This window comes from Bos indicus, chromosome 3 (genome assembly GCF_029378745.1).
Source record: "Bos indicus isolate NIAB-ARS_2022 breed Sahiwal x Tharparkar chromosome 3, NIAB-ARS_B.indTharparkar_mat_pri_1.0, whole genome shotgun sequence".
In the NCBI taxonomy this organism is placed as follows: domain Eukaryota; kingdom Metazoa; phylum Chordata; class Mammalia; order Artiodactyla; family Bovidae; genus Bos; species Bos indicus.
The window spans coordinates 23278969-23305138 of NC_091762.1; the positions used below are offsets into that span (position 1 = coordinate 23278969).

Consider the following 26170-nt stretch of genomic DNA (forward strand, 5'->3'; position numbering starts at 1 on the left):
TAATCAATTATATTTAAATTTTTAAAAGATCACTCTAGTTGCTATGTGCTAACTGAACTGTTGGAGAGCATCAGGAAAAATGAGAAGACCAGCTAGGAGGCTGCTGCATGGGAATGAAAATACTGCTTTGGATTATAGTGGTAATAAAGGAGGGAAAGAGAAATGGATAGATTCGGACATGTTTTGAAAGTAGAGGCAACAGGCCTGGATAGTGGGAGAGGGAGAAAGAGACAAGTAGCAAGGATAAGGACTCCTAGAAAAAATTGAGATATTTGTTGTTGTGGGTATAATGGGGAGCCTTGCCCTGAAGCAATGTGAATTATGTCACACCACAGGAGAGGCAACTCTTTTCATAGATAATTACAACAGTTCTACTGATAAATAACTTTATCACTTAACGATAAAACCTTCTCTGCAAAACTTGGCTTCTTACTTCCTCGGTGTAAAACAACTTTTCAACAACATCTATTTTAAAGTATTTTCCAAATTTAAACTGTAACAAGCAGAATTAAGTAAAATAGCTTCAAGTTTTAAATGCCAGGGAAGGTAGCCATATTTAGTCACTTCAAACCAAAGAATCTTAGACCAGTGAAGGACACTTTATAAACTAACCATCTGATCCACTCTCAACTCACGTGTGAGAAAATGGAGACTTATAACAGGTAAATAAATTGTCCAAAGTTACATTGGAAATAGAATCCAATTAAACTGAATGCACTTAAAGCGGTAACTTCTCTTTCATATTTATAAAATCGACTGCCTACCATAATGCCTGGAATATTAAGTAAGTAAGTGTTTTTCGCTCAGTCGTGCCCAACTCTTTGCGACCCCATGGACTGCAGCCCACCAGGCTCCTCTGTCCATGATACTTTCCAGGCAAGGATACTGGAGTGGGTTGCCATTTCCTTCGCCAGGGGATCTTCCCAACCCAGGGATCAAACCCAGGTCTCCCGCATTGCAGGTAGATTCTTTACCAGCTGAGCCACAAGGGAAGCCGCCTGGAATATTACTCAAACCAAAAATTTTTGCTTACAGTGAACAACAGAAACAAAAGCAAATAAGCAACAGGTCTGTCTTCTAATTTCCAGCCCAATGTTATAATCCCTCAGTGGCTCTCTTAGAAAAAAGACTGGCTAGATAGAAAGGGAGATGTTTAATTTAAATATTTCAACATCAACTTTAAATCTGAAGAATGCCACAGAAAAGCACATAATGAGTCTGGACCTCATCTGAACCCATCTTGGCATGCGTATTCATAGGAAACCTCTCCTTCTAGGAATGTCATGTATGGACCAAAAGGCTGGAAGACGCTTGTGTCTTCTTTATTCTTAGTACTTTATTACTTTAAATCTCAAGAAAAAAAAAAAGTCCTTGCAGGTAAGTCTGCCAAAAGAGTGCTTAGCAAAGGCCCACTGAATAAACAGCTGACAATTAATTCTTGTATCAAGTACATAAACCAATCACTCCTATGAAGATTTTGTAGAGCATGACATCAGTAGTAATACTTGATCTGGTTGAATGCGTGTTAATCTCCAGGGTATCAGTTACTAAAACCATGTTGTAATCATAATTTTAAGTTGCTTTTGACTCAGGACAAATCGGAGAAGGCAATGGCACCCCACTCCAATACTTTTGCCTGGAAAACCCCATGGATGGAGGGGCCTGGTAGGCTGCAGTCCATGGGGTCGCTAGGAGTCGGACATGACTGAGCGACTTCACTTTCACTTTTCACTTTCATGCTTTGGAGAAGGAAATGGCAACCCACTCCAGTGTTCTTGCCTGGAGAATCCGAGGGACGGGGGAACCTGGTGGGCTGCCGTCTATGGGGTCACACAGAGTCGGACACGACTGAAGTGACTTAGCAGCAGCAGCAGCAGGACAAATGCTTTCAGCAACAGAAAAGAGAATTCCTTCCAAGTCTAATGGTGCATAATATAAGACCTTTAGGCTAAAAGGCGGTTATTTTGATCTGGATTAACATTTTTCTTGACACTTTCCTAGTCATAACAGCAAGTCATAGAGCTCAAACTGCTATAATTTTCTATCCTATTGTTAGTAATAGAAGATACAGCAGCATCTAATGCTTACATCTTGCAAAGGGCCTGATCTGGGTTATGTAGCTAAGCTATGAGAGGGATAAATTCATCATAGTCATACAAGAGCAGGTTTTGGCATTGCAAGGTTTGAAGCAAAGATCTCTCACTCTTTGAATTTAGATAGAAAAGGAATCTGCACATGAGCCAAAACTGAAATAATGTTCACTAAGGGACACGGCCCTCCTATCATAGCTTTTCTAGTTCTGGGCCAGACTATAAAGAAGGAAATAACAAGATAGAAGAAGGCTTCAAAAAGAAAAACCTTGGGTCTTCAGACATAAATTCTGTAGGAGGCAATAAATCAGTTTGCACAATATGAGAAAATTAGTAAGCAGAACTACATTGTTGCTCGTTAGCTTTAAAATAAGAAAGAAAGAAAAAGGAGAAAGGCAACCAGGAGGAATTCTGATGGTGACATTTAACAGTAACCAGATTAAACAAAGGAATCAAAACGCCCTTACAGAACAATCTCCCTCTTTAGGAGAGAAGAGCTTTTCTTCATATTTCGAGTACAATTTAACTAAAGGAAAATAATTTGCACTTACTTCTATTCTATACACACTTGTTCAGAGAAAGACAAAAATCTGTCTGCCTTTGTCCCACTTAGCTCTGCTTTCGCCATAAAGCACACTAGGCCTTAAAACGCTTATAAAAGTCAACCAGACTTAGACAGTAGATCTGGAATCCAAAATACACATTTTATCTACAAACACTTTAAGTCTAATTAATCTATTTCCCTCCACATTCTTAATTACTGGAGAAAATAGCTTAGCAATCAAATGCCATAATTCTTCAAGCTGAATGTTTTCTCTCTTCTATGTTTTAATATTCAACAAACAGTAAAGATGGTAAAGCCTGATGACAGCAGAAGTCTTATACTGCTGTATTAAAGGGCTATTTTTTTTTTCTAATGTCTACATTTAGTGAAGTAAAGGGATTTGACCTAAAGGTACAATTACCATATTTTAACTGTGCTCATTAGGATGCCAAATTTCTTCACAGTATCTATCCCTAAAGAATCTGCCTGACATCCTCAGGTTATAGAATGAAAGCCCTGCACTTAAAATAAGTAGTTATTTAATTCAATGCCATCAGGCAGTGTGATTTAATACACAGAATAAAAAGGTCTTGGATGAGAATGGCTAGGAACCTTTGACACCACCGGAGCTAAGTCATTTAACCATGAGCTTTCCATATCTCTAAACTGAGAGACTGCATGAGATGATCTTTAGAATCCTTCTCAATTCCAAAATTTGTTGAGCCTAGGCACCAAGAGAGTATTTTAAATTTAATATGGAGGAAAAAACTCTTGCTTTACTGCAGTTTTCTAAGTCTTCACCTTTCTTCAATATTGGCCATATTCGAAGGGGGCTATATTTCTACAATATTGGTCATATTTCCCATCCACTCTGTCCAACTATTTTTAGATCCTAATACGGAAACACTACGATGAATCTGTGACATCTATGTTGGCTCACAGAAATACTGTACTGGAAAGCTCAAATTTAGCTGTGAAACTCAATGAAAGAAAAGGAAGTGAAAGGAAAGTACACAAGTGTTGGGCATCCTAAACATTTTACATAAATGAAAACACAGTTTAAACTTTTGGATATTCATACTTTTCCCTAACAATGCTGTTTCTGACAAGTTAGTGCAAATTCAAAAATATTTCCCCCATATTCTTATTGTGATGCAAATTTTATACATAATAGAACTGTTTTTCAAAGCTATCAAGTGACAATCAACAATTTCATTTAGAAGCTCTAAGATTCTGGGATGATGTTGACTGGTTAGCAAGCTTTCCAAAAACACCTTCTAGACTGTCCACCTCTGTAAGGGTATCACTAAAGAATCTGTATCAAGTAGAACATGCCAGATGTTTCACAACGTTAACTGAAACTAACGCTGCTGTATAAACAAGACAGCATCTGTCAGGTAGGTCCCTGTACACAACTGAATTTAAAAGGCTGCATGAACAGCTCAGAGTAAGATCAACTGCCATCTTCCAGTCATTACGAAATTCATGAGTAAAACAGACAAAACTTTATCACCCAATAATGGATGAAGTCCTGCTCAACACCAAATATCTTTACATAGAGCTCATTACACAAACTGGCTGTAGACACTTTTTGCCTTAACATTTTAAATTTTGAATTCCCAAGTCTCTTTTATGAAAAAGTCATCAGTAGTCCTCAAATGACCTCTTAATTTATTATAAATGTTGTCCACATATTACAATATTTTGGTGGATTAATAGGTTCTCCCCAAACCTTTACCCTGTGCTCTAATCAGTTCAAGGCACAAGTGGGGATGAAAGGCTTAATGCTCTAGGGAGGACTAACTTGAGAACTAACTCCCTCACAGGAGAAAATATTCATAAATCTAAAAGTGAAAACAAAACAAACAGACAAAAGTAGAAAGGCAGTAGGACAAGTGAGAGGAAAGAGTTCTAGTGCCAGAAAGAAGATTAAATTTTTCTAGGGTAAAAATGAATTATGAATCTTCGTCTTAAACATGTACAATTTTGATAATTAGTGGGAAAGCCAACAGATAATCTTATAAAGAGGGTATTGTGGAAAGTAAATTACTTGCGTGAATCACATTTATTAAAATGGACAGAAGCAAAAGGTAAAGCAAAAATGGGTTCAATGATTACTTTTCTCAAGTCTAGACTATTAACCTTCCCCTAGAAAGAAATCATGTGAAGCCAGCTAACTTTAATCAGAAAGGCACTATGCAGCCATTTTGTATACCTGGACCCGAAGTGGCAAATAATCTTCACAGAGATCATCCCACAGCTCCTGCAGGTCTGAAATCTCCAAGGGATAACTCACAGGTGTCTTGTAAAGGGGTTTCAAAGACCTGTTAAGGAAACCAGAACTAACTCCATCTGTCATGATATGGCCAGGCCTGGTTCCAGATGGATTGGATTTCACTGGAATAGGAAGCTTGCTCCCTCGGGGGCTCTGGATGGGCTTATAATCAAGACCTTTAATCATGCTAAGAGCTAGCTCCAGCTTATGGTTACACGTATGCTGGGGAGCCTGCTCATCTGAACAGCAGTCACACTTTGCAAGTTCCTTTGCACTTCTCTCAGGTTCCTCATCCTTTGGTTGTGGAGGACTAGCCTGGATGCTTGCATCCAAAGATTCCACAGAGGATCCCGGGGTCCCTTCCTCCATGCTTTCTCCATCTGGCGGTACCTTCGCATTTGGTAAATCCGGTGGCCCAACCTCGGACAACGCTGGTTCTTCAGTGCAAATGCTGGTGGACCATCTGGTAGAGGGGCCACACGAGATACTTTTCGCCACCTTTCGAGGTACCTTACAAATGGCTTCATAGTCAGAATCAGCCACCCGCAAAGCTGCACAGCCTCGGCATCTCCTGGGTCGATTTCCGGGGCCTTCCGAAGCATGACAGCTGTGCTCCTGAATCTGATCCTCATTTTCTACCCAACACTCGAACCCTGAATAGGCAAAGTCTTCTTGGAGCAGTGCAGAGTATCTGACATCGGGTAAGCCGGAAATGTCAACCGTTCCATTCCCCGCCTTGGTCTCCGCGCCAGGGTCATCGTTATTCTTCCGATACATGCTAGCAATGCAGAACTTGAGGCGGTCCTTCTCCAGCAGCAGCTTCTGCAAGCGCTCAATAGAAAGGGCTTCGATCCGGGCAATGACGGTGTCGAATCTATAGATCCGATCGAGCATGAACGCGCACTTGCTGCAAGCAAACTCAGCTTTGCCATCGCGGGAGACATCCTTGCCCAGGACATGCGACAACAGAACCTGGAGGTTGAGCTTGGACGCCGTGTGGAAGATCCAGCGCCGCTGGTTTCCGCACAGCTCCCGGGCACAGATCCTGCAAATCTCCTTCATCTTCCCTCCTGCGGTTGCCGAGCTTCCCTGAGGCGGCTGCTACTCGGTGATCGCTCACTGGCTCTTGGTTGCGTTCCGTCTCCCGCCTCGGTGGCCTCCGGCTAGCATGGCACAGCTCGGTGGGGTGCCCACTCTGCAGGGGCGCTCCGCTGACACCCGCGCGCGGGTTCTGGGTACCAGAGTGGTCAGCCCCGCCCCTCGGGGAGGCGGCGGGCGAGGAAATGCCTCAGGAGGATGCTGAGTGACAGCAGCGCAGGCCGCGCTCAGAACCTGCCATGTCTCCTCCAGCTGTCTCTCTCTCCAGCCGCTGTGTCCTCAATGTCCTCCCTTTTCAGCGGGCTGAGTTCGCGGTCCTCCGGCGGCCGCCCGCGGCTGACGCAAAGACTCAGAGATTGAGGATCAGATTTCAAGATGGCGCCAGCGGCTCGCCGCCTGCGGCCGCCGTCAAACTGCTCTGGGAGCTGTAGTCCAGGAGGCCGGCTCCTCGCTCTGCGCATGCGGGGTGGCCAGCGCGTCCCCTCGCTCCCAAACAAGTCAGTGCTCCTCGCAGTACAGCGCAGACTCGACCTGCTGGGGTTACCCGGGTGGAAGAGCGGGACGGATGCCCACCGCTGCCAGGCCACTTTTATCTGCTAAAATTTCACTCCAAAAGCGCACCAGAACCCTTGCGGTTCCTCCCTCCCGCCCGGGAGGACTGTCCCGAGGCTCTGCTCGGGGAGGAGAAAGCCGAATCCCCTCCCCTTCTGTCCACGGGGACTGCCACGTACTCAGGAGGGAGCAGTCTTGCAGCACCACTGGGTACCGCTGCGCGCTGCCTCGCTCCGGCCCCACCTCCTCTCCCTTCTCACTCCTGTTCCTAGATTAAAAGGCCCTGCGGCTTCACCCGCGCCCGGGGAGGCAGGAATTTTAGGAGGCTCAGTGCAACCTCCCTCTGGACTGTTGGGAGCACTCAGAAAAGAGGACAAGTGTTTCTTCCCTCGCCATGCTGGGGTTGAGTTTGCCAGGATGATTTGCCTTTTTTTTAAGAGCGTAAATTGAGAGGCGGCACAAAGTAGTCACCTGAGAAAGAGTCCAACAAAAACCACACGAGTGCAGCTGGTTTACCAAGATTTTGAAGAAAATGGACAAAATGAGCTTTTTCAAGAATGTAGACACCTGAGAGGAGACTGCCGTCAGCAAATCCTCTTTCAAGTTTCACGTGGACTGCAGGCCTTATTTTCTGGGTGGGAAGGGGAGACAAACACTAGAACAAAAGACCTTGTTTATTTAAGCAAGAGTCCAAAGTATCAGGGAGTGCTGCTCTCTGCAGAAGTGGGGCTGGGAATTTAACTGACTTCAGTTAGTATCCTGTCTTATTCAACATTATCCAGTAGTAAGTCACCCCACCCTTGGGTATAGAACTTGAATTGCACACAAAGAGTGGAGGGAAGCTGGGGCTCTCTCTAGGTGGAATTGAGGTGTCATCCTTCTTTTATAATTTTCTCCCTGGCAAACTCCAAATAGGAGGAAAAACAGTCCCAGGCAATCATCTTGAGTTTTCCCAGAGCAGGACATTTCCCAGTTACAGTAATGCTAGATTTCACTAACTTGACCTTGTGAGATATGAAATTAATAAGGCCAACAACAGTCAAAGTATTTCTGAACCTCATCTCCAGGTCAGAGCCTATACTCCTAAACCTGGAGACATGCAGATGCCTTCAATGAAAACTCAATAAACACCCAAAGTTCTTATGGAGGATTAAATGAGATGATTTGGGGTAAGTACTTGAACAGAATTTGGCTCATTAAACAAATGGGACTCTGCACACACAAGATTGTATCACTCTTTTATTTAATCATCGAAACAAAATCTTAGTAGCTCCATCATGAACGATAAGGACAGTCCTTAGAGCTTTGGCTTTAGTAGGCTACAGAACTTTGCATCTGTGATTTCACCTAAATATGCACATTCTGACCCCCAAACCAAGTATGTAAAAGAGATGTCCAAGTAAAACTCACCATAGGTGCGTTTTTGCATGGAGAAGGCAATGGCACCCCACTCCAGTACTCTTGCCTGGAAAATCCTATGGACAGAGGAGCCTGGTAGGCTGCAGTCCATTGGGTCGCTAAGAGTCGGACACGACTGAGCGACTTCCCTTTCACTTTTCACTCTCACGCATTGGAGAAGGAAATGGCAGCCCACTCCAGTGTTCTTGCCTGGAGAATCCCAGGGACGGGGGAGCCTGGTGGGCTGCCGTCTATGGGGTCGCACAGAGTCGGACACGACTGAAGTGACTTAGCAGTAGCAGTAGCTATATGAACTTCAGAGTCAGAAGAAATTAAGTAACAATCTTTGGAATATATACAGAGGCAAGGAGTTTCTGGCCTGCCAGAACACTACCCTGCTATACCCTGTCTTAAGTATTGTCTTCAAGAAAAGCAAGGACTCAAAAGTCCAAAAAGTACAAACTAAGGTATTAATTAAGGCCTCATCTTTGGCTGTGGATGCAAGCCCCATTCTCTTACTAAAGAAAATGCAAAATGAAACAAAGTAATTAATGAAACAAAAGTGCTCTTTGGGAGCAAACTAAATAATACTTTGTATTATTGTGTATTCTTTAATAAGATTTTGCACCTGACCTGCTGTCTCTAAACTTTAATGACATCATACAGATAGTTGACATAGACATTCAAGTCAGTACAAACAGAGAAAAAGCAACTTAGCATTGAAGAATATGTTTGCTATAACAAAGATCAACATACTAGAAAAGAGAGCTATACATTTCTTGGCTTCCAACAAGATAAATAAAGCACTCAACTCTTTACTCCCGGAGGAAATACTTAAAGACCGTATCTCAAAATGGATAATAAGCTAGAGTACTAGAACTTCTCCTAACATGATCATTTGATATTTTTCTGTTCAGTGCAGTCACTCAGTTGCGTCCAACTCTTTGCGACCCCATGAACCACAGCATGCCAGGCCTCCCTGTCCAACACCAACTCCTGGAGCCTGCCCAAACTTATGTCCATTGAGTTGGTGATGCCATCCAACCATCTCATCCTCTGTCGTGCCCTTCTCTTCCTGCCTTCAATCTTTCCCAGCATCAGGGTCTTTTCAAATGAGTCAGTTCTTCACATCAGGTGGCCAAAGTACTGGAGTTTCAGATTCAACATCAGACCTTCCAATGAACACCCAGGACTAATCTCCTTTAGGATGTACTGGTTGGATCTCCTTGCAGTCCAAGTGACTCTCAAGAGTCTTCTCCAACACCAATTCTTCGGCACTCAGCTTTCTTTATAGTCCAACTCTCACATCCATACATGACCACTGGAAAAATCATAGCCTTGACTAGACGGACCTTTGTTGGCAAAGTAATGTCTCTGCTTTTAATATACTGTCTAGGTTGGTCATAACTTTCCTTCCAAGGAGTAAGCGTCTTTTAATTTCATGGCTGCAATCACCATCTGCAGTGATTTTGGAGTCCAAACAAAGTCTGACACTGTTTCCATTGTTTCCCCGTCTATTTGCACCTGACCTGCAGTCTCTAAACTTTAATGACATCACACAGATAGTTGACATAGACACGCAAGTCAGTACAAACAGAGAAAAAGCAACTTAGCATTGAATAATATGTTTGCTATAACAAAGATCAGTATACCAGATGCCATGATCTTAGTTTTCTGAATGTTGAGCTTTAAGCCAACTTTTTAACTCTCCTCTTTCACTTTCATCAACAGGCTCTTTAGTTCTTCTTCACTTTCTGCCATAAGGGTGGTGTCATCTGCATATCTGAGGTTACTGATATTTCTCCCAGCAATCTTGATTCCACCTTGTGCTTCATCCAGCACAGTGTTTCTCATGATATACTCTGCATATAAGTTAAATAAGCAGGGTGACAATATACAGCCTTGACGTACTCCTTTTCCTATTTGGAACCAGTCTGTTGTTCCATGTCCAGTTCTAACTGTTGCTTCCTGACCTGCATACAGGCTTCTCAAGAGGCAGGTAAGGTGGTCTGGTATTCCCATCTCTTTCAGAATTTTCCACAGTTTATTGTGATCCACACAGTCAAAGGCTTTGGCATAGTCAATAAAGCAGAAATAGATGTTTTTCTGGAACTCTCTTGCTGTTTCCATGATCCAGCGGATGTTGGCAATTTGATCTCTGGTTCCTCTGCCTTTTCTAAAACCAGCTTGAACATTGGGAAGTTCATGGTTCATATATTACTGAAGCCTAGCTTGGAGAATTTTGAGCATTACTTTACTAGCGTGTGAGATGAGTGCAATTGTGCGGTAGTTTGAGCATTCTTTGGCATTGCCTTTCTTTGGGATTGGAATGAAAACTGACCTTTTCCAGTCCTGTGGCCACTGCTGAGTTTTCCAAATTTGCTGGCATATTGAGTGCAGCACTTTCACAGCATCATCTTTCAGGATTTGAAATAGCTCCACTGGAATTCCATCACCTCCACTAGCTTAGTTTGTAGTGATGCTTCCTAAGGCCCACTTGACTTCACATTCCAGGATGTCTGGCTCTAGGTGAGTAATCACACCATCGTAATTAACTGGGTCATGAAGATCTTTTTTGTACAGCTAAAAAGATCACTTTTGTATAGATCAACTGAAAATAAAAATTTTAAAGTCAAACTCGGGAGAAAAGTTATGTGGGACATCCTTGATGGTCCTGCCAATTCAGAGGACATGGGTTTGATCCCTAAGTCCAGGAAGATCTTCCGTGCCTTGGAGCAACTAAGGCTATGAACCACAACTACCGGACCTGTACTCTAGAGCCCACGCTCCACAAGAGAAGGCACCACAATGAGAAGCCGGCGCTCCACAAGAAAGAGTAGCCCCCACTAGAGAAATCAGAGAAAAGCCTGCCCACAGCAATGAAGATCCAGCCCAGCCATAAATAAATAAGTAAAATTTTTTTAAAAGAGAGAGAAGAAAAGAAACAAAAGTTATGGATAGTAAATTCAGCACTTCGTGGTTCTTACCAATATCATCTTAGTCAAGATTTTTTGTATCTAACTGAGTGTTGGAGAAGACTCCTGAGAGTCCCTTGGACTGCAAGGAGATCCCATCAGTCCATTCTGAAGGAGATCAGTCCTGGGATTTCTTTGGAAGGAATGATGCTAAAGCTGAAACTCCAGTACTTTGGCCACATCATGCGAAGAGTTGACTCATTGGAAAAGACTCTGATGCTGGGAGGGATTGGGGGCAGGAGGAGAAGGGGATGACAGAGGATGAGATGGCTGGAGGGCATCACTGACTTGATGGACATAAGTCTGAGTGAACTCAGGGAGTTGGTGATGGACAGGGAGGCCTGGCATGCTGTGATTCATGGGGTCGCAAAGAGTCAGACACGACTGAGTGACTGAACTGAACTGAACTGAATACTGTCTACCTCTGGGGAGGCAAGCAAAGTGGGGAGCTGAACAGAACATTTACTTTTATTCTGTAAACCATGGATGATTTGAATCTGGGGTGTTAAGTATATATTCATATATTAGTTTTTAAAAGTTTTAAAATTTGGAAATATCCTATAGTTAAAACTAAGAGGAGTTCCCTGGCAGCCTACTGATTTCCACTGGCTTTTACTGCTGTGGCCTGGGTTCAATCTCTGGTCAGGGAACTGACATTCCCACAAGCCTTGAGGCAAAAAAAAAAAAAAAAAAACCCACGACAAAACAACTAAGAATTGTGCCAATTTAAGAAAATCCCATGGATGGAGGAGCCTGGTGGGCTGCAGTCCCTGGGGTCGCCAAGAGTCGGACGCGACTGAGTGACTTCACTTTCACTTTCATGCATTGGAGAAGGAAATGGCAACCCACTCCAGTGTTCTTGCCTGGAGAATCCCAGGGATGGGGGAGCCTGGTGGGCTGCCATCTATGGGGTCGCACAGAGTTGGACACGACTGAAGTGACTTAGCAGCAGCAGCAGCAAGACACATAGAGTTTAAGTGGTAAAACTTGAACCTACAATGAGAACTTTTATAATATATAAAATAAATATCTGTGGACAGTTTATATAAACAAAAGTTCAAGGGGATATGCAAGTTATTATTTAGTGATTACGTCTGGAGAGTATAATTATGGAGACTTCCTTTCTCCTTTCCTCATTTGTATTCTGTAATTTTGTGTAATAAGCATATATTGATTTTGTGATAAGAAAAAAAAGTGTTACTAAGAGGCAGGATAAACACATTTTGATATGTTCATATAATGTAATATTAGAAGTGTGTGTGTGCTCAGTCATGTCCAACTCTTTGTGACACTATGGACTGTAGCCTGCCAGGCTTCTCTGTCCATGAAATTTTCCAGGCAAGAATACTGGAGTGGGTGGCCATTTCCTTCTGCAGGGAATTTTCCCAACCCAGGGATAGAACCCATGTATCCTGCATTTGCTGCATTGCCAGGCAGATTCTTTTCCACTAGTGAACCCAATATTAACCATCAATAAAAAAGAATGAAGTCTGATACCCACAACATGAGTGAATCACAAAAGCATCTTAAGTGAAACAAGCATATCAGTATACCCTGTGTGATTTCATTTAAGTCTAACAACTTAAAGTCTGTTTATATAATAATAGAAATTCAGAAAGTGGTTATTGGCTGGGGTGGGGGGAGATAGGGTAACAACTGATTGAAAGGGGGAACAACAGAATTTTCTGGAATGATGAAAATATTCTATATCTTGTTTTGGGTGATGGTTACATGGATGTGTACAATTTTGAAGCTCACAGAACTAAATGGTTTTATCTGTAGATTTTAAATGTTATTATTAGTTCAATTTTTAAAAGATTAAAGGAGTAAATAAATGTGTAAGTACCCATAAAATTTTAATCTGAGGGATTTCTTTGGTGAAAAGTAACTTCTACTTTGGGCTTCCCTGGTGGCTCAGTGGTAAAGAATCTGCCTGCCAAGCAAGAGACACAGGTCCCTGGGTTGGGAAGATCCCCTGGAGAAGGAAATGGCAACCCACTCCAGTATTCTTGCCTTGGAAATCTCATGGCCAGAGGAGCCTGACTGGCTAGAATCCACAGGGTCACAAAAGAGTCGGACATGACTTCGCGACTTAACAAACAACCTCTACTTTATCATAAGAATAGCTTTGAAGACTGGGAAAATAAAATGTAGCCCAGAAGAAATTCTATAAAAGGCTCAGTTGAAACTTCATAGTTCCTAGCCATATGAGCTTTGGAAAATATTATTTTATATACATGTACACACCATATAGATGGCACAGTGGTAAAAGAATCTGCCTGTCAATGCAGGAGATGCAAAAGACAGATTCGATCCCTGGGTCAGGAAGATCCCCTGGAGAAGGAAATGGCAACCCAATCCAGTATTATTGCCTGGGAAATCTCATAGACAGAGGAACATGGTAGGTTACACTCCACGGGGTCTCAAAGAGTTGGGAACAACTGAACAACTGAGCATGCGCACATACACACATACATTTATAATTGAAGTGAAGCATTTGTTAAGGTAAGACCTAGCAATAACCTCAGATATGCAGATGACAACACCCTTATGGCAGAAAGTGAAGAAGAACTAAAGAGCCTCTTGACGAAAGTGAAAGAAGAGAGTGAAAAAGTTGGCTTAAAGCTCAACATTCAGAAGAAAACTAAGATCATGGCATCCAGTCCCATTACTTCATGGCAAATAGATGGGGAAATAGTGGAAACAGTGGCTGACTTTATTTTTTGGGGCTCCAAAATCACTGCAGATGGTGATTGCAGCCATGAAATTAAAAGACACTTGCTCCTTGGAAGGAAAGTTATGACCAACCTAGACAGTATAATAAAAAGCACAGACATTACTTTGCCAACAAAGGTCCATCTAGTCAAGGCTATGGTTTTTCCAGTGGTCATGTATGGATGTGAGAGTTGGACTATAAAGAAAGCTGAGTGCTGAAGAATTGATGCTTTTGAACTGTAGTGTTGGAGAAGACTCTTGAGAGTCCCTTGGACTGCAAGGAGATCCAACCAGTCCATCCTAAAGGAGATTAGTCCTGGTGTTCATTGGAGGGACTGATGTTGAAGCTGAAACTCCAGTACTTTGGCCACCTGATGTGAAGAGCTGACTGATTGGAAAAGACCCTGATGCTGGGAAAGACTGAGGGCAGGAGGAGAAGGGGACAAAAGAGGATGAGATGGTTGGATGGCATCACTGACACAATGGACATGGGCTTGGGTGGACTCTGGGAGTTGGTGATGGACAGGGAGGCCTGGCTTGCTGTGGTTCATGGGGTGGCAGAGAGTCAGACACGACTGAGCGACTGAACTGAACTGATTGCTTCTAAAACTTATCAAAAGTACATAATAAAGGAAAATTCTACTGAGAACAATTTTCATATTATGATAAGCTATTAATGAATGTACGAATTAAGCAAATGATTAATTTTATATATCAGCAGTTTGCCCTCAAAATGAATTGACAAATGCATTCACAAGAACATATTTGCTGTCTGCTGCTGCTAAATCACTTCAGTTGTGTCCGACTCTGTGCTACCCCATAGACGGTAGCCCACCAGGCTCCCCCATCCCTGGATTCTCCAGGCAAGAACAATGGAGTTGGTTGCCATTTCCTTCTCCAATGCATGAAAGTGGAAAGTGAAAGTGAAGTCACTTAGTCGTGTCTGACCCTCAGCGACCCCATGGACTGCAGCCTACCAGGCTCCTTCGCCCATGGGATTTTCCAGGCAAGAGCAGTGGAGTGGGGTGCCATTGCCTTCTCCTATTTGCTGTCTATCCTAAGTCAAATCACTTATATCTGGCCCTTAATTTCCTAATCTACAAAATAAACATATTGAAATTAAACAGTGGTTTTTCCACCTTTGGCATGTATCAGAATCACTTGGAGGGCTTGTTAAAAGGTAGATTTAACACATTTCTAATTCATTTGGTCTGAGAAGGGCCCAATAATGTGTATTCCCAACAGATTCTCAGATCATACAGATGCTGCTGAGAACCGAACAGAACTCTCTTAAAGTGTATTCCAACACATCTCAGCTAAAAGATCAGTTCTACAGATAAATGGGAAAACTCATTAAGGAAGAACTACATACAAAATTGTTGAATTTAGAGAACTGTATGCTTCTTTGGAACAAGATTCCTAAGTATTACTATGATCGGGATCTTTTGCACTCTCTCTATTTTGATCTCCAAATCTGGGGCCCTGGGGAGATGCTCTTAGAACCGTAGCTACTTTTGTACTCCCTCTGTTGTAGTGTTTCTAAGACCTCATTCTGGGCTGAGAGGGAGTTTCCAAGAGGTGGAAAATCCCTATGTCCAAACCAGTTGTATTAGATTTCATCACCCTAGTTTATGACATTGAAAATAGCTGTCCTAATTACTAAAAACTATGCCCTCCTCCCCCTCAAAAAAGTCATTCTGGCAGAGAAACAAAAGCAGATGAGGAAATGTGAGAATATCAAAGTCAAGCCAGTTAGACTTTATGGTAGCACCACAAGCATGTGAATGATTTCCCTCTGCTGGTTAGAAACCCTGAAGAAGACAGAAGCAATCATACTTTGCATTAATTAAACACACAGCATTTCAAAACAGTTGATTTAATACCAGGAGACTTCCAGTTCAACTACAAACTGTAGTAATATGGTTATCAGCAGAACTTATCTTAATACAGTAAACACTGCAGGCTTTCGTGTTATTAAATATCCACAGCTGTTTAAATGAATTTCAAAATACTTGTTAATCAACTGATGAGCAAGAATTTATGCAAACTCAGTGTTTTTTTTTTTCTCTGTCTTCAGGGAGTTTTCAGTTTAGTTGAAGGGGTGAGAATGTGCATGCTACAATTAGAATAACTGATTGGGAAACTAAATGGTACTGACAAGTTCAATGTAAGTGCAGAAAAAGCTGAGATAAGTGTGAGCTAATTCAGGTGAAGTGGACAAGAGTGGGACCTGAAATGGGTTTTAGGATGGAGGAAACAAAGGAAAGGAAAAAAAGAGAAAGAAAGCAAAAGTAAAAAAAAAAAAAAAGAAGAAGAAAGTAGCATCATGAAAAGTCTTGGGAGTTAGGTTAAATCTGGGCTAGCCTGTCAGTAAAGAGGATTTTGTGGGACATCTGATCCTAATCCATATATCTATATATACACTTTGTACCTCTCAAAAATTGCTCATTCAAAGAACATATATCAAAGGCCACCTGAAAACCAGACCCTATGCTATGGTGGGCCTTAGCAACTATAATTTGGTTAATGTTTGAGAAAGGCAAAAGAATTTGGACTTGGTGTTATGAATTTGAGTAAAGAATGACATGATGAAAAGTTTATTTTAGGGAAATCAGATAACAGAATGGCTTGAAGATTTTGGGATGGTTACAGGGAAGACTTGCTAAAAAAAACCATTGCCATGATTCATATGTGGGATAATGTGGTACAGTATAAAAACGGGAAAAAAAGTGGTAAATATGAGTCATTTTGAAGGCGTGAACAGCAGGACTTGATGCAGAGAGGATGAAAGGTTAAAAATGGTGATAACGGTTTTGGTCTAGAAGACTGGTAGAAAAATTGTCTAAACAGAAATGTGGGAGTTGAGGCCATATGCAAAAAGATTATACAAAGTTTTATTTGGGACATGCAGTATTTAGGGACCGAGGGAAAAACTAAGTGGAAAAACTAAGCAGAGCTCTTCCACAATCAAAACACAGGTGAGGGAATTCCCCGGCAGTCCGGTGACTAAGATTCACCACCTTCACTGCAGGGGCCTGGGTTCAATCCCTGGTCAGGGAGCTAGGATTCCACAGGTTATGGGATACAGCCAAAAAACAAAAGCAAGTAAACAAAAAACAATTGACGACTTCCTGAACGGTCTGGTGATTCGGACTCTACTGGACTCTACTAGGAGGCCCGGGTTCTCCCTGGCCTGGGAACTAAGATCCCACATGCTGCACAATTTTACCAAAAATAAACAAGAAACAAATAGATAAAGATGAAAACTGGAACCAAAGAAATAAAAATAAAACTTAGAAAAAAAAAAACAAAAACAAACACAGGTGAGAGGGGAATGGAGTTTCAAGAATGAGAGGGTTAGTTAACATTGTCACTATCTGGACAAACATCAGGAGGAATGAGGTCAAGCATAAACTATTATCCACAACAGGTTAGACTTGTAAACTAAAGAGGTGTCACCTTAACCTCTCAGAATCCTTCCCTATTAAGCCAAATGCTAAATTCTTTTTGACCCTATTTCTGAGCATCTCTAGTGTGTTCAGAAATGTCGTTTCACATCTTCCCTACACTGTCCTTTTCAGTTCAGTCTGTCAGTCGTGTCCGACTCTTTGCAACCCCATGAATCACAGCACGCCAGGCCTCCCTGTCCATCACCAACTCCAAGAGTTCACTCAAACTCACGTCCATCGAGTCGGTGATGCCATCCAGCCATCTCATCCTCTTTTGTCCTTCTCCTCCTGCCCCCAACCCCTCCCAGCATCAGAGTCTTTTCCAGTGAGTCAACTCTTCACATGAGGTGGCCAAAGTACTGGAGGTTCAGCTTTAGCATCAGTCCTTCCAAAGAAATCCCAGGGCTGATCTCCTTTAGGATGGACTGGTTGGATATCCTTTTGAACACCACAGTTCAAAAGCATCAATTCTTCTGCGCTCAGCTTTCTTCACAGTCCAATTCTCACATCCATACATGACCACTGGAAAAACCATAGCCTTGACTAGACGGACCTTTGTTGGCAAAGTAATGTCTCTGCTTTTGAATATGCTATCTAGGTTGGTCATAACTTTCCTTCCAAGGAGTAAGCGTCTTTTAACTTCATGGCTGCAGTCACCATCTGCAGTGATTTTACACTGTCCTTTTAGGGTTCTTAAAACCTGAAACCTGCATCATGTTACACAGCCTTAGATGCTTAAGTCTCTAATCATCCTGCATACTATTTCTAGAGCGTTTATGGCAAAGATCCATACTGTCCACAACCTATAGCATGTCCACTACCTACCTTTCCCTTCTCCAGGGATCGAACCAGGGTCTCCTGCACTGCAGGCAAATTCTTTACCAGCTGAGCTACCAGGGAAGCCCCACTAGCTACAGCATCCAAAACCCTTAGCCTGGCATTTCAATATCTATACGAAAATATCCTAACCTATTTCCCTTTCAGCTCATCTCACATTTCTTCCCTGATCAAATGATGACAAGGTACATTTTTTAATATAGAGGTATTACCTGTATACCCCCACCCACCTCTTTCCTAAATCTGATAATTAAAGCCCTTAGCATTCCCTTGACTAGTTTTTTGCAGAGCAAAGAACAGAGGTGGACTAAAGTCAAATGCATTTCCTGACTTGGATAAAATTTTAAACCCACTGAAAAGATTAAGCCAGGTGTCCCAGTGTGGAAGAGAAAAGAGAGAAATATCTTTGAGGTCAACAAAAGAGGAAAGGGTGAGTTTTCACCCAAATCAGGAAGAGAATGGGGTGGAGGTGGGAGGTCAAAGAGAAACAGGGACCCACCTCCATTATTAGTGTCCTGCAGAAGCAGCCGGACCTGAGAGGAGAAGGCCTGGGTGACTTGGAGAGGATAAACTCTAGTCTGGGCTCCATCAAAGAGTCCACTTAGGATTGGTAGAACTGTGTCTGCTATGGCAGGGGTGCTTTATCGGTGGACCAATGATCAGAGTAGTCTCCTTGATGCTTTGACATCTGATAAAGCCTATGGTCCGTCACATAACTGAGAGAATGGGGAGGAGGAAGTACCAAACGAATGGAGTTTAATTTCCCACCAGCCTGACTAGGATAAGGACTCAGGGTAACACTAAATTGATTTAAGGAAAGTAATGTGGTATTTCCTACACAACTGAATTTGTAAATTCAGAGTCACACCCACTATGAACCTTTTGTAGGTGTTCAATGAGAGTGAGTCAGTCCTAGGCCACTTTCACCTGTCTTTTCATTCGCTTTCAATATCATCTCAGCCTTTTCCATTTTTGTATTAATTAATAACTTCCAATTTATATTTTTGATACTGTGATGGGCTTCCCTGGTGGCTCAGATGGTAAAGAATCTGCCTGCAGTACAGGAGACCTGGGTTCAATCCCTGGGATCTTCCCTGGGTTGGGAAGATCCTCCTGGAGGAGGGCATGGTAACCCACTCCAGTATTCTTGCCTCAAGAATCCCCATGGACAGAGGAGCCTGGCAGGCTACAGTCCATGGGGTCTCAGAGAGTCATATACAACTGAGTGACTAAGCACACACAGCCTTTTCCATCTTTGTATTAATAACTTCCAACTTATATTTATGATACTGTGATTAATAATAATATATATTTGATTTGTCCCTCTTTCTGGCACAGAATCCAAAATCTTTGGCATTTCCTAAAAGATGAAAGTGATAAAGCTGTCTTTTATTATGTTAATGAGGTGACTCAAAGTGTGGGGTAGTCACCAGAGGAACATAATTGTTATTGTTGTTCAGTCACTAAATCCTGTCCTACTCTTTGCAACCCCGTGGACTGTAGCATGCCGGACTTCCCTGTCCTTCATTATCTTCCCATTTGCTCAAACTTATGTCCATTGTGTCGGTGATGCCATTCAGCCATTTCACCCTCTGTGGTCCCCCTCTCATTCTGCCCTCAGTCTTTCCCAGCATCAGGGTCTTTTCCAATGAGTTGGTTCTTAGCATCTAGTGGCCAAAGTATTGGAGCTTCACTTTCAGCATCAGTCTTACCAATGAATATTCAGGGTTGATTTCCTTTAGGATTAACAGGTTTGATCTCCTTGCTGTCCAACATACTCTCAAGAATCTTCTCCAGCACCACAATTCAAAATCACCAATTCTTCAGTGCTCAGTTTTCTTTATGGTCCAACTCTCACATCTATATATGACTACTGAATAAACTGTAACTTTGATTATATGGACCTTTGTTGGCAAAGTGACGTCTCTGCTTTTTAATACACTGTCTAGGTTTGTCATTTTGGAGAAGGCAATGGCAACCCACTCCAGTACTCTTGCCTGGAAAATCCCATGGACGGAGGAGCTTGGTGGGCTGCAGTCCATGGGGTCGCACAGAGTCGGACACAACTGAAGCGACTTAGCAGCAGCAGCAGCAAAGGCTCTTTAGTTCCTCTTTACATTCTGCCATTAGAGTGGTATCATCTACATATCTGAGGTTGTTGGTATTTCTCCTGACAATCTTCATTCCAGCTTGAGATTCATCCAACCTGGCATTTTGCATGGTGTACTCTGCATATAAGTTAAATAAGCAGGGTGACAATATACAGCCTTGACATACTCCCTTCTCAATTTTAACCAGTCCAGTGTTCTATGTAAGGTTCTAACTGTTGCTTTTTGACCTGCATATAGGTTTCTCAGGAGACAGGTAAGGTGATCTGGTGGAATTTTCAGTCCTATCCCCAATCTCTGGGGAAGGGAAAAAGACCTGAAGGCTGTCAATCACCAATGGCCAATGACCCAATCAACCATGCTTTTGTAATGAAGCCTCCATAAAAACCCAAGAGGACTGGGTTCAGACAGCTTTTGGGTTGTTGAATGCCTGGAAATTCAGGGAGAGTACTGTGCTTGGTAAAGGAAGGCTTGGGAGCTCCTCACCACTTCTCGTATACCTTGCCCAGTGCATCTCTCTCATCTTGCTGTTGCTGGGTTATATCCTTATACAATAAACCAGTGATCTAGTAAGTAAACTGTTTCTCTTCTGTGAGCAGCTCTAGCAAATTAATCTAACCCAAGGAGGGGATTGTATCATGTGAACCTCTAATTTCTAGCAAGTTGGTCATACATGTAACAGTCTGTACTTGTGACTGGTGTCTGAAGTCCAAGGAGGAGGCCATTGAAACTTCTAATCTATTGCTGGCCAGAGGCACAGGTGATAAAGTGGGATTTGTAACCATTGTCTGAAGCCCCAGGGGTGGGAAGAAGATGGACAGAGGGGTCACTGAGAAGGGTGTGGAGGCAGTCCTTAAGGTGAGACTGAATCCTTAACTGTGGGCTCTGATGCTGTCTCCAGGTAGATAGTATCAGAATTGAGTTGAATTCTCGGATACTCTGCTATGTCTAATAATGGCTCAGTGTTGTGTGGGAAGTACTCCTGCTCGGAACACACATGTTGCAGTTGGTACCCAGAACCACTAAAAGAATATCTTTATCCCAGAATGCTCCTCTGAGTTCAACTCTCAAGTGGCCAACTACTATTTGTACCTGCAACTATATGTGTCAGTGAAGTGAAATCGCTCAGTCGTGTCTGACTCTTTGCGACCCCATGGACTGTAGCCTACCAGGCTCCTCTGTCCATGGGATTTTCCAGGCAATGGTACTGGAGTGGGTTGCCATTTCCTTCTCCAGGGGATCTTCCCGACCCAGGGATCGAACCCAGGTCTTCCGCATTGCGGGCAGACGCTTTACTGTCTGAGCCATGAGGGAATCTCAAAATTATCCCAGGAAAGACGGAATTCTTTTTTGCCATCTTCCCTCTACCTATAGTGCCTCCCCCTCTTTCCTCCTAATTATCTATTAAGGGTCATGGGAACTATGAATTGGGAGCTAAACCCAACCCCCACCTGTTTTTGTAAATAAAGTTTTATTGGAACACTGCTATGCCAAGTCCTTCATGTATTGTGTATGGCTGGTCTTGTGCTACAATGGCAGAAATCTTATGGCCTGTAAAGTCTAAATTATTTCTATCTGGTCTTTGCCAGATAGTTTGCCAATCCTTGCTCTTTTTTCTTTTCTCAATGTATTTATCACAGTTTGCAATTATTTGCTTGATTATGTGGTTATTTAGCTCCCTTATTAGAATATAAGCTCCCTGAGGGGAAGGACTCTACCATGCTTATTCTTATGGTTTCTCCAGCACTTAATTGCACCAGTGTCTGGCTATGGTAGGGACTCAATAAATAGTCACTGACTGGATTACATGAGTGAATGAATAAATAAATGAATCACTTGCGTGCATGCCAAGTTGCTTCAGTCATGTCTGACTCTGTGATCCCATTGTAGCCTGCCAGACTCCTCTGTCCATGGGATTCTCCAGGCAAGAATACTGGAGTGGACTGGGGTTGCCATTTCCTTCTCCAGGTGATCTTCCCCAGGTGATCCCAGGGATCAAACCTGTGTCTCTTATTTCTCCTGCATTGTCAGGCTATTATATCTTAAAATTTTATTTCATTCTTTGGTTGCTGTTGTTCAGTCACTAAATTGTTTCTGATTCTTTGCAACCCCATCAACTGCTGCTGCCAGGCTGCTCTGTCCTCCACTGTCTCCCAGAGTTTGCTCAAATTCATGTCTATTCAGTCAGTGATGCCATTCAACCATCTCTTCCTCTGCTGCCCCCATCTCCTCTGGCCTTCAATCTTCCCCTTCATCAGGGTCTTTTCCAATGAGTTGGTGCTTTGCATCAGGTGGCCAAAGTATTGGAGCCTTCGTTCTTTTGCCTTAGCACAAATCTTTCATTCTTGGTTGCCCTCTAGCAGCCTCATATCTTAAGTAATAGAGTTCCATAATAGTTAGTCCTCTCACCTTCTTTCTCCTCTACTCATTCCTCCTTCCAGATTAATCTAAGACATCTCAATATATCGTTTTCCTGCATAGTAACCTGGAGACCTAAGGACTTAACCCACAATTATAAACCTCTTGACCTGCCGTCTAAGGTCTTCTGACTCCAGCATTATCCTATGTTTCCAGCCTAAACTCACTGTCTCCCTCACATCCTCACTATTCCACCTGCTGCTTCCTTACCCTGAGATTTCCTACCTCTCTCTTAGCTACTTGTAACACTCTTTCCCACTGTTACCACCTCCACTTGTCAAAGCCCTATCCAGTCTCAAGTATTTCCTTTAAGCTGCCTTTCTTAATCCCTTCCTATCTTTCTCTTCTCTGAACTTCCAAAGTACTTTTTATACCCATAGTAATATGTGTGTCATTTTGCCTTCTCCCCTTAGGCAGATAAGCTCCTTAAGAAGAGGAACCACACTTTACTCATCGTGTTATCTTCTGAGGTACTCCATTGGATGAATAAATAAATTGATGTCTATTATTTTTTTAATCTCTTATTAAAATCCTGTTTATTTCTCACAGACCAGAATCTTCACTGCCCACCCAGCCCCTTTCTTTGATTTTTTTTTCCCTTCTCCTCTGCCTTGTATTTTGTTTCCATCAGAGGTTTTCTTATCTTCCAATTAGATTGTAATCCCTAGAAGTCAGAGACTAACTGTATGTTTTTGTCTTCTCTTCCTTCACCTTACAGTACCTTGTGCATTGTAAGTGCTCAGGAAATAAAGTTGCAAAGAAACCCCTCATTTTTCCACCTCCTCTCCTGCTCTAACAGAACTATGATTGCCTTGGGTGATAAAGCTTGTTTCTGAGACACGTTACCGATGAAGGCTTGTCTGGAAGACACCGACATTGAATGATGATTTATAAATGAGTCTCTAGCTTCAATTTCATCAGCTTAAGAAGGGGATACTGAAAAACTGCTGTAAAAAAAAAAATCTCTTTACATGAAGTTGGCTGGAGCTGCCTGAGCTGCTAATCCTTGAAAGGTTTTTAGTCTCTGCCTTGAGCATTTATAATGCATTCTTGCCTTAACCTTCTACACCAGATGTCTCCATGGTAACACTGGAATGTTAGCTATTTTAGGAAATCTGCCTCACTGCACGCAGTGATATTTACATTAGGTTCGAAACAAGGCATAAATGCGATGGCTCGAGTGGCTGCTGCTTTGTGTGAGGAGGAAGGTCCTGATGGCTTAATGGATGACTCCCCTACGTCTGTTGTCCTGTGTCATTTTTTAGGCCAACCACAGTGTAATCACACAATAAAAATGGTGTTTATATAATACTGGTGGGGGGGAATGCAGAGGAGAAAAAAAGAGACAAAGCAAGAATTTCTCCAGATATTCCTTTGCAAGGATATTATCTCGTCTCCTGCCTTCATACCCTTCGGGTCTGATTTCATTTAAAAAGTTCTTTTAAATAAAGCTTCTACCATTCCGTAGAAAGCGGCTACCCTGATGGCTCAGCAGGTAAAGAATCCACCTGCAATGCAGGAGACGTGGATTCAATGCTAGGTCATGGAAGATCCCCTGGAAGAGTAAATGGCAACCCATTCTAGTATCCTTGCCTGAAAAATCCCATGGACACAGGAGTCTGGCAGGCTATAGTCCGAAGAGTCACAAAGAGTCGGATGCGACTGAGCAGGCACATTGGATTCTGAAGAAGAGAATAATATCAATAACTAGAACAACTGACGGCTTTTGCCTGCAACTTTGTGGATACCTTCACTAAGGAAGAGAAAAACACTTTGTAAACTGCACTTTATTAGGTTTTCTGAGTCCCTAGTAAGAAAGATGTAGAGCAGTTGCCGTGGCCTGACAGCTCCATCACGAAGCTCCTGAGCAGGGTGGTCACAACATGCTGTTGATCTGAATGGACATGGAGCATTGAAAGCAAACGTGGAGTGTTGCCAATCCGTGGCACGTTGAGGTTGTGGCATTGTTGTTGTTGTTGTTCTATGGAGTTAATTATATAAAAGATGTTCATAACAATTCTCCAGGTACACTCCAGCTAAAATGGATGCTAATAAAGAATCCGCCTACCAAACTGGAGATGTGGGTTCAATCCCTGGGTTGGAAAGGAGAAGGAAATGGCGACCCGCTCCAGTATTCTTGCCTGGAAAATCCCATGGACAGAGGAGCCTGGGGGGCTACAGTTGGTAGGGTTGCAAAGAGTTGGACACAACTTAGAGGCAACAACAACGCACAATGTTCTGGTGGAATGAAAAAGGCAAACAGCTAGAGGGATAGTAAAACAAATTAAATCAAATAATTTTTATCAAAACTGTCTTTCTTATTTGAGGAAGACTCTGAAGTAAACTTCAGAGATTTTTTCTCTGAAGCTCAGAGATTATTTCTCAGTCCAGACTTTCGTACTGGGATTACATGAGAAGTAAAATATTTATCTATGGGAGGAGGGGTAAGATGAGTGTCTTACATTTGAACAACTCAAACCTAGAAGTGTATGAGTTGTGAGCTGTCTTTCTTCTGAAGCCAAGGTGTGGAGTTCCCAATTGGGAGGGCTGGGAGGAGGTGGCGGAGAAGGTGATGGCACCCCACTCCAGTACTCTTGCCTGGAAATTCCCATGGACGGGGGAGCCTGGTAGGCTGCAGTCCATGGGGTTGTGAAGAGTCAGACACGACTGAGCGACTTCACTTTCACTTTTCACTTTCATGCATTGGAGAAGGAAATGGCAACCCACTCCAGTGTTCTTGCCTGGAGAATCCCAGGGACGGGGGAGCCTGGTGGGCTGCCGTCTATGGGGTCGCACAGAGTCGGACACGACTGAAGCGACTTAGCAGCAGCAGGGAGGAGGTGGAGGAAGTGAATCACTCCTCAGAACTCAAGCTCCTTTGTTCCCTAACATCTGTAAGGGGTTTTGGGGATGGCTTTGCTGGAGATGAAAAAATTCTTCAGTCTCTGTGGAGCAGGCCCAGAGCTTAGAAGTTTAACTTGTGCCTTTCACATAGTGGAGGTGTGGCTCCTGTGGTGACAGGAGGCATGGCAGATTACAGTTTGAGTATAATACAGTAGAACTAAGATGCTGTTATTGTTATCAAACAAGGATAACACCTGCATCCAGGGCTTCAGTTCAGTTCAGTTCAGTCGCTCAGTCATGTCTGACTGTAATCCCATGAACTGCAGCACGCCAGGCCTCCCTGTCCATCACCAACTCCTGGAGTTTACCCAAACTCATGCCCATTGGGTCGGTGATGCCATCCAACCATCTCATCCTCTGTTGTCCCCTTCTCCTCCTGCCTTCAATCTTTCCAGCATCAGGGCTTGGGGTGTCACAAATAAAGAGTTGTCACACTTCACTATATAGGCAAAGTGCTCTATAACTGGTTTTATAATATTATTTACTTTTATCTAATCCACAGAATGGGCTAGGTTGAAGCAGTTAATAGCTGCACTGAACTATGATTTGCTATCCCAAGTGCATGCATGTCCAACTTTGTGTGACTCTATGGACTGCAGCCTGCCAGGCTCCTCTGTCCATGGAATTCTCTAGGCAAAAATACTGGAGTGGATTGCTGTTTCCTCCTCCAGGGAATCTTTCCAATCCAGGGACTGAACCAGCATCTCTTTTGACTCCTGCCTTGGCAGGCAGATTCTTTACCACTGAGGCACCTGGGAAATGACATCAGTGATATGCTCAGTCAATCCTGCATCTCAACAACCACCA

General features: G+C 42.8%; 1 protein-coding gene across 20 annotated transcripts in view; it reads right to left on the minus strand.

Moving 5' to 3' along the window:
• PDE4DIP (phosphodiesterase 4D interacting protein) overlaps positions 1-26170 on the minus strand; it is a 238564-nt gene that overhangs the window by 72875 nt on the left and 139519 nt on the right. For 3 of the 20 annotated variants that reach the window (XR_002180312.2, XM_019956694.2, XM_019956698.2), the window contains exon 1: positions 4850-6445. The exons of 9 other annotated variants lie outside the window; for them this stretch is intronic. Coding sequence is in view for 10 of the 11 variants with exons in the window: in XM_019956694.2 (XP_019812253.2) it covers positions 4850-5971 (1122 nt within the window). In the remaining variant the exon portion in view is untranslated. Of the gene's footprint in view, positions 1-4849; positions 6559-26170 lie in introns of those variants that run through there. 8 more of the 20 variants (XM_070785805.1, XM_019956695.2, XM_019956697.2 and 5 more) reach the window with 5 other exon arrangements.